The following is an 8504-nucleotide window of genomic DNA, read 5'->3' as shown; positions in this document are numbered from 1 at the left end:
AGCGCTGACCCTCCGACAGCGCCCGCTCCCTCAGCGCTGACCCTCCGGCACAGGACCCGACAGGCTGCGTGGCCTTTTCCAGAACCTTCTGTGCAATCCCACTCTCACCATTATGTTCTTGCGCTTCTCCCAAAGCCATCTCTGACGCCTTGGACAACGTGGCAAAGGAATTTGAGTTCAACATTTCCATCCAGCATCACTACCACCTCCATATGAATCAATCAAAGAGCCTTTCAAACGTAGCCCTGGACATTATGGAGGAGATTCGAGATCGCGTTGGCGTTGTCTATGAAACCATCGGAATCTTTGGCTACAGTACCACCATCATCATGATCTACCTGCACATTCAGTGAGGCAGGATTCGGTTCATATCCATATTCGGAAACACGGATCGTGGACCCCCGGACCCCAACACAGCACGGGAACAGGCCACTCAGCCCTTCTGATCTGTACTGGGGTCGCTGCTCCCTCCCAATACCCTGGGCGTCACCCTCCATCCCCGAGGGAGTGACTGCCCCATTTCCCCACCCCCCGCACACTCCCACCACGCCCCGTAGGAGCGTGCGCCGTACTGTCCCTGTCCCTGGGATGGGGGGACAGTGTAGAGGGAGCTTTATTCTGTATCTAACCCCGTGCTGTCCCTGTCCCTGGGAGTGTTTGATGGGGGGACGGTGTAGAGGGAGCTTTACTCTGTATCTAACCCCGTGCTGTCCCTGTCCCTGGGAGTGTTTGGTAGGGGGGAACAGTGTAGAGAGAGCCTTACTCTGTATCTAACCGATGTGGTGATGTTCTGCCCTCAGGGCGTTGGTGTATCGGAAAAATTACCTGTTCCGAGATGACTACGACAATTGCTACATCACCAACCAGTTCCTGGAAATCGACATCATGAGGGCAAAAACTGGGAAAAGTACTATTCTCCCTCTCAGATTCCAGGAGGCATGTAAATACGTCCGACCCTGTGAGTACAGCCCTGTATCTTACACTTCGACGGGAGATCTGCTCCCAGTCCCCACTGTTTGTACTGGCTCACTGATATAGGGGATTCCCACTGACCATAGACAGCCTCGTCCTGTCTGATCGTGTTTCACACTAATCTCTCTGTCCCGCTACCCCTTTGCCTCGCTAACTTGCCAAATTGCACCTCTGAGAAACTTTTATTCAACTTTGACCAGGGTTTGGTGTCTGTGTGCGCACATGCATGTGGGTGAGAGCGTGTTTGTGCTTGGGTGTGCGCACGCGTGTGTGTGTGCATGTGTCTGAGTCTGTGTCTGAATCTGTGTGTGTGTGAAAGAGAGAGAGAGTGTATGTGTGTGTGTGAAAGAGAGAGAGAGTGTGTGTGTGCGTGAAAGAGAGAGAGTGTGTGTGTGTGAAAGAGAGTGTGTGTGTGTGTGTGAAAGAGAGAGAGTGTGTGTGTGTGTGAAAGAGAGAGTGTGTGTGTCTGTGTGAGAAAGAGAGAGTGTGTGTGTGTGAAAGAAAGAGAGAGAGTGTGTGTGTGTGTGAAAGAGAGTGTGTGTGTGTGAAAGAGAGTGTGTGTGTGAGAAAGAGAGTGTGTGTGTGTGTGTGAGAAAGAGAGAGTGTGTGTGTGTGTGAAAGAGAGAGAGTGTGTGTGTGAAAGAGAGAGTGTGTGTGTGAGAAAGACAGAGTGTGTGTGTGTGTGAAAGAGAGAGTGTGTGTGTGTCTGTGTGTGTGAGTGAGAGTGTGTGTGTGTGGAAGAAAAAGAGTGTGTGCATGTGTGAAAGAGAGAGTCTGTGTGCGTATATGTACATTTGCAGGAGTGTATGTATGAGGGTGTGTGTGAGAGTGTGTGTTTGGAAGTATACGTGTGAGTGACTGTGCGCATGACTGTGTGTGCGTGAGCATGTGTGAGTGTGTGTATATGTGAGAGTGTGTGTGTATGTGTGGGAGTGTATGTATGAGGGTGTGCCTGTAAGTGTATATGTGCGGATCTGTGTGTATGTGTGTCTGAGTGTATGTGTGTATGTGAGATAGTGTGTGTGTGAGAGAGTGCATGTGTGAGTGGACATGTGCGGGATTGTATGTATGAGGAAGAGTGTGTGTATGAGTGTATATGTGCAGGAGTGTATCTATGAGAGTCTGTGTATGTGTGTGTGTGTGTGTATATGCGCAGGAGTGTATGTATGAGAGTGTGTCTATGTGTGTGTGTGAGAGAGAGAGAGTGTGTGTGTTTTGAGTGAGTAGGTGTGTGAACAGGAGGAGGTGTGTGTGTGTGTTTTGAGTGAGTAGGTGTGTGAACAGGAGGAGGTGTGTGTGTGTTATGAGTGAGTAGGTGTGTGAACAGGAGGAGGTGTGTGTGTGCGTTTTGAGTGAGTAGTTGTGTGAACAGGAGGAGGTGTGTGTTTGTGAGTGTGTGTTTTCTACAACTGGAGTTTTCCACCTCGCTCTGATATGTAACAACAGGGTTCTGTGTCAGACACTTTCTGAAAGCCTTTGCACACCTCATTTCCCTGCTCTCTCTCACTCACTCACTCAGCAACTCCATCCTATTAGCCCCATCTGAAACCTCAGGCAAAGGCGATGTGAGGAAAACCTTTCTCACCCAGCGAGGAGTTAGGATCTCGAATGCACTGCCTGGAAATGGGGTGTGTGGGTGGGGAGGCAGGTTCATTTGAGGGCATTGGAGAGGGGCATTAGATGGTTATTTGGTTTGAAGAGAGATGGAGAAAAGGCAGGAGACTGGTACTGGGGAATAGAGTTGGCGTGGACACGATGGGCTGAATGGCTAATGTCTGTGTCATGAATGAAAGTCACCATTGTCCCAGAAGATGTCATTACAGACCTTGGGGGGGCAGGTTTATAGTTCCTTGAAAGTGGAGTCGCAGGTAGACAGGGCGGTGAAGAAGGTGTTTGGTACGCTTGCCTTTATTGGTCAGTGCATTGAGTATAGGGAGTTGGGAGGGTCATGTTGTGGCTGTACAGGACATTGGTTAGGGTGACTATTGGAATACTGCGTTCAATTCTGGTCTCCCTGCTGCAGGAAGGAAGTTGTGAAAGGGTCAGAAAAGATTTACAAGGATGTTGGAGGGTTTGAGCTACAGGGAGAGGCTGGGGCTATTTTCCCTGGAGCGTCGGAGGCTGAGGGGGTGACCTTATAGAGGTTTATAAAATCATGAGGGACATGGATAATTCCCCCAGGGTAGGGGGAGTCTGAAACCATTAGTTTAAGATGAGAGGGGGAATGATTAAAAGGGACCTGAGGGGTAACATTTTCACACAGAGGGTGGTGCGTGTATGGAACGAGCTGCCAGAGGAAGTGGTGGAGGCTGGTACAGTTACAACATTTTAAAGGCATCTGGATGGGGACATGGATAGGAAGGGTTTAGGGGGATAGGGGGCCAAATGCTGGCAAATGGGACCAGCTCATTTTGGGAACATGATCAACAATGGACAAGTTGGAGTGAAGGTTCTGTTTGTATCCTGTATGACTCTATGGTCAGCATGGATGGGTTGGGCTGAAGGGCCTGATTCCGTGCTGCATGGTGGAACAGACTCAACGTGTTGGATGGGCTTAATTCTGCTTGGACGTCTTAAGTTGTCTGATGGAGGCTTGAACACACACCTCTTTACTTCAACAGGGTCCTACTATATGACGGTGTCAGAGAAGCAGAAATATATTGTGGGCTTCACCACGGTGCTAAGGCAGTCTGTATCCGTCGTGATCATCATCCTACTGGATTACACCATCTTCTGGATCCTCGATATGGTCAGTTACCATCTGCAAGTGGAGATTGTCGCAAGATGTGAGTCCCCAGCCTCCCCTCCTTTCTTATTTCGCGATGACTTCTTATTCTCGCTTTTTTTTTTGTTTAGCTGTTGGTTTACTTTCCTGAGCGGACTGTATGTATTTGCCTGTCAGGGCTCTGATCTTCCTCAGGTTAGAATTCCAGGCCCCAGCACCCTCCCCATCCTTCAGCTCGGCTGATAAGCCAGCAGCTTGCAGCTTTAACACACCACCCTGTTTCACTGGCAAATATCCCTCTCTCAGGCTTGCTGCTCTGCTCCAGCGCACTGTCCTCTACCTGCGGGAGCAAGCCTCCCATTCTCTCCCCCCCCCCCCTCCCCGCGGGAACGAGTCCCCCATTCTCTCCCCCCCCCCCCCTCCCCGCGGGAGCGAGTCCCCCATTCTCTCCCCCTCCCCACTCCCCAAGGGAGCGAGTCCCCCATTCTCTCCCCCACAACTCCCCGTGGGAGCGAGTCCCCCATTCTCCTCCCCCATACTCCCCGTGGGACCAAATCCCCATTCAACCCCGCCCGCCACCCCCACTCCCAGTGGAAACAAGTCCCCCATTTTCCCTGTTGTCAAGGGCGGGGGGGAAATCATTTCTCCTGAATTCCTAATTGGATTTATTGCCTTATATTGGTGGACCCATCATAACCATGAGGGGCATGGATAGGGTGAATAGACAAGGTCTTTTCCCCCAGGATAGGGAGGTCCAAAACTAGAGGGGCATAGGTTTAAGATGAGAGGGGGAAGGGGACCTGAGGGGTAACTTTTTCACACAGAGGGTGGTGTGTGTGTGGAATGAGCTGCCAGAGGAAGTCGTGGAGGCTGGTACAGTTACAACATTTAAAAGGCATCTGGATGGGGACATGGATAGGAAGGATTTAGAGGGATAGGGGCCAAATGCTGGTAAATGGGACTAGATTAATTTAGGTCAGCATGGACGAGTTGGACCGAAGGGTCTGTTTCCGTGCTGTATGACTCTATAAGTGGAAACATCTCCCTGTCAACCCTGCCAGTCCCCTTTAAAGTCCTCAATCAGATCCTACCTTTGAGTGTCTCACCTCGGATCAGTCTTTCAAATCAAAAGAAAGTTTTAAGCAGAATTGAAAGCAGGGTAACCCGCGCCTGGAGCTCTGTGTGCAGTGCCAACACATTATGGGGATAATAGAGTCACTCCAGCAGGGGGAGAGTAGGTTTACTACAAGGGTTGACTGGTCTTGGAAATAGCAGTGACAAGGATAGATTGGAAAGGCCCAGGATGAGGCTGACTTAAACAAGGTCGACAAAACGACGAGGAGTCTTGGACAGAGTAGACGAGGAAGATCTCTCCCCCTGCAGTGGTGAGGTCAATGACAGGGAAGTGGGCACAGACCTTAAGGTGATGAGTAAAGACTTACACAGGGCACCAGTAAAATCTTCCACCCCCAGAGGGTGGTGGTGTCGGCAGTTTGGAATTCCTACGGTGCGCAAAGAGGCCACTCAGCCCACTGAGTTTGTGCCGACCCTCCAAAGGGCATCTAACCCATCCTCATAACCCCTCATGGGGTTTCCCCATGGCTAACCCAGCCTAACCTGCACATCCCTGGGCACTACGGGACAATTTAGCGCGGCCAACCGACCCTAACCCGCACATCCCTGGGCACTACGGGACAATTTAGCACGGCCAATACATCCTAACCTGCACATCCCTGGGCACTACGGGACAATTTAGCATGGCCAATCCACCCTAACCCACACATCCCTGGGCACTACGGAACAATTTAGCACGGCCAGTCCACCCTAACCCGCACATCCCTGGGCACTACGGGACAATTTAGCATGGCCAATCCACCCTAACCCGCACATCTTTGGTCTGTGGGAGGAAACTGGAGCACCCGGAGGAAACCCACGCAGACACAGGGAGAATGTGCAAACTCCACACAGACAGACGCCCGAGGGTGGAATCGAACCCAGGTCCCTGTCACCGTAAGACAGCGGTGCCAACCACTATGCCACCCCTGCTTGGTGTTTGAGGCAGAAACGTGGAACCTGAGGGGGTTTAAGCTGCTGGGGGGCAGAGTGGGATTAGAATGGGTGGCTAGTTTCTTCAGACACCACCAATGCAATGGCCTCTTCTTGCGCTGTTACCTTTCCAAGGTTCCAACTTAAAACACAAGCTTCCGAGCCGTCTCAAGCTGTTTCAGTCCTCAGCGCGGTACATGCCACGTGTTGTGCTACCTCTGAGCAGGCTGGGCATCACTAACCATGTCCAATATTTCCCACAGCTCCGGTGATCCTGGGAATCTCCATCAACGGCACCGGATATGCCTCAGATATTTACCGCAACATGGTGGCAGCGTTTGATGTGGTACAAAGTGGGAACATTACCGTAGTCTCCAAGAGGTGTGCGATAATCCCCTCACCTCCAAACTACAAAATCTACTCACTAATCGGTGAGATTACTGCAAATCTCTCTATATAGCACACATGAACTACATCTGTACAAATTCCACTGACCGTAACTATATAATAGACTCTGACCATGCCCATATAACTCATACTGACTAAACCATACACTGAACATTTCTCTATAAATCACTGGTCACCCAGGCATAGGAAGGATATTATTGAGCTGGAGAGTGTTCAGAAGAGACTTACCAGGACGTTGCCAGGTATGGAAGGTTCGATTTATAAAGAAAGACTGGGGCTTTTTCCACTGGAGTGTAGGCGACCCCTAGAAGTTTATAAAGTTTATAGAAGTTTATAAAATCACGAGGGGTATAAATAGAGTTAATGGTGTCTTTTTCCTAGGGTGGGGGATTTCAAGACTGGGGGGCACATTTTTAAGGTGAGAGGAGGAAGATTTTAAAAAAAGACACGAGGGGCAAATTTTTTACACAGAGGGTGGTTCGCGTGTGGAATGAACTCCTGAGCTTCCTAAAAGACATTTGGATAAGTACATGAATAGGAAAGATTGGGAGGGATATGGGCCAGGAGCAGGCAGGTGGGACTAGTTTAGTTTGGGATTATGGTCGGCACGGACTGGTTGGACCGAAGGGTCTGGTTCTGTGCTGTATGACACTATGACTCCATCTTTATAATTATGTTTTTCTATTCGTTTCTGTGGGATGTGGCGTCGCTGGCTGGGACAGCATTCTTCGCCCATCCCTAGTTGCCCTTGAGAAGGTGGTGATGAGCTGCCTTCTTGAACCGCTGCTTTCCTCCTGCTGCAGGTTGACCCACAATGCTATTAGGGAGGGAATTCCAGGATTTTGACCCAGTGACAGTGAAGGAACGGCAATACATTTCCAAGTCAGGTTGGTGAGTCACTTGGAGGTGGTGATGTTCCCATGTATCTGCTGCCCTTGACCTTCTAGATGGAAGTGGTCGTGGGTTTGGAAGGTGCTGTCTGAGGATCTTTGGTGAATTTCTGCAGCGCATCTTGTAGATAGTACACACTGCTGCTACTGAGCGTCGGTGGTGGAGGGAGTGGATGCTTGTGGATATGGTGCCAATCAAGCGCCTGCTTTGTCCTGGAAATTCGCACTGACCGTAACATATACTGAACATTTCTCTATAATACACTCTTTTCTGTACACTATACATTGACTCTGTCTCTATAATACACATTGACCGTATCTAAAGAATTCAAACTGCCAAAAGTCAAAACATAATATATTCTAAACTCTAGAATACAAAAGGGCAGAATAAGGTGACCTTTTTTTGTTCGGTTTTTGGCAATTAAATCACATTGCTGCTACTCTCATTCGTCGGCCAGTCAGTAGGACCTAGGTCTTCACTGTAATTAGAAGTTATCCTTTACAAAGCTTTTAGTCATCATCTTCTCCCACTCACAGAGAGAGAGAGAGAGAGGAAAGATCTGTCTCACTAGCATGCTTTTTGCAGTTCTGAGTACAATTGCCTCCTCAGGTCTGTGTCAAACTGCAATTCGAAGCAAATTCTGAAGCTGTTGCTAGGCAGTATTTTTTTTTCCATAACCCAACAACTCCTGGTGCCAGATTGTGTCACAAGATATCAAATCCAGTTTCTCCAAAAGGTACCTGCGCTGACTGACTATATAATGAACACAGGAGGCTAAATATCTCTGCAAAATGTAGACTGTGTATAATAAATGTAATAAAACAAGCCAGAAGAGCATTGCATCATTAAGTTCCTATATCTATTTGCTTTGCAGGAGTTTTATATGGAATGACATTCTTCATTGTTTTATTCGGATGTTACATATCCAGATTGCGGAGATATATCTGCTCTGTCTACTACCCATCCAGAGAGCGGGTGAGTTGAGGTGAAACAGACCTCCAACATGAAATCAACTCTTCCCCACCCCCCCATGCAGAGAGCTGTTCCCCTCACCCTCAGCAATATCTCATCCTTCATTCATTACAGATCAATAACCTCTTACGTTTACTTAAAGGGCAGGCAGGATGCGTGCCATAATGTCTTAGTCTGAACAAAGGCAGCTCCGACAATGCCCGCTCCCTCAGCACTGACCCTCCGACAGTGACCCCTCCCTCAGCACTGACCCTCTGACAGTGACCCCTCCCTCAGCACTGACCCTCTGACAGTGCAGCACTCCCTCAGCGCTGACCCTCCGACAGTGCCAGCTCCCTCAGCACAGACGCTCCAACAGTGCAGCACTCCCTCAGCGCTGACCCTCCGACAGTGCCCACTCCCTCAGCGCTGACCCTCCAACAGTGCCCGCACCCTCAGCACTGACCCTCTGACAGTGCCCGCTCCCTCGGCGCTGACCCTCCGACAGTGC

At 49.7% G+C, this 8504-nt stretch overlaps 1 protein-coding gene across 1 annotated transcript in view; it reads left to right on the top strand.

Moving 5' to 3' along the window:
- LOC125487849 (DC-STAMP domain-containing protein 2-like) overlaps positions 1-8504 on the top strand; it is a 26958-nt gene that overhangs the window by 7056 nt on the left and 11398 nt on the right. Inside the window, exons 6-10 of the mRNA XM_048620294.1 lie at positions 136-349; positions 801-958; positions 3594-3758; positions 6007-6174; positions 7917-8017. Coding sequence (XP_048476251.1) covers positions 136-349; positions 801-958; positions 3594-3758; positions 6007-6174; positions 7917-8017 — 806 coding nt within the window. The remainder of the gene's footprint in view (positions 1-135; positions 350-800; positions 959-3593; positions 3759-6006; positions 6175-7916; positions 8018-8504) is intronic.

This window comes from Rhincodon typus, chromosome 46 (genome assembly GCF_021869965.1).
Source record: "Rhincodon typus isolate 14 chromosome 46, sRhiTyp1.1, whole genome shotgun sequence".
Taxonomy (NCBI): domain Eukaryota; kingdom Metazoa; phylum Chordata; class Chondrichthyes; order Orectolobiformes; family Rhincodontidae; genus Rhincodon; species Rhincodon typus.
This window is presented reverse-complemented; position numbering and strand designations above follow the sequence as displayed.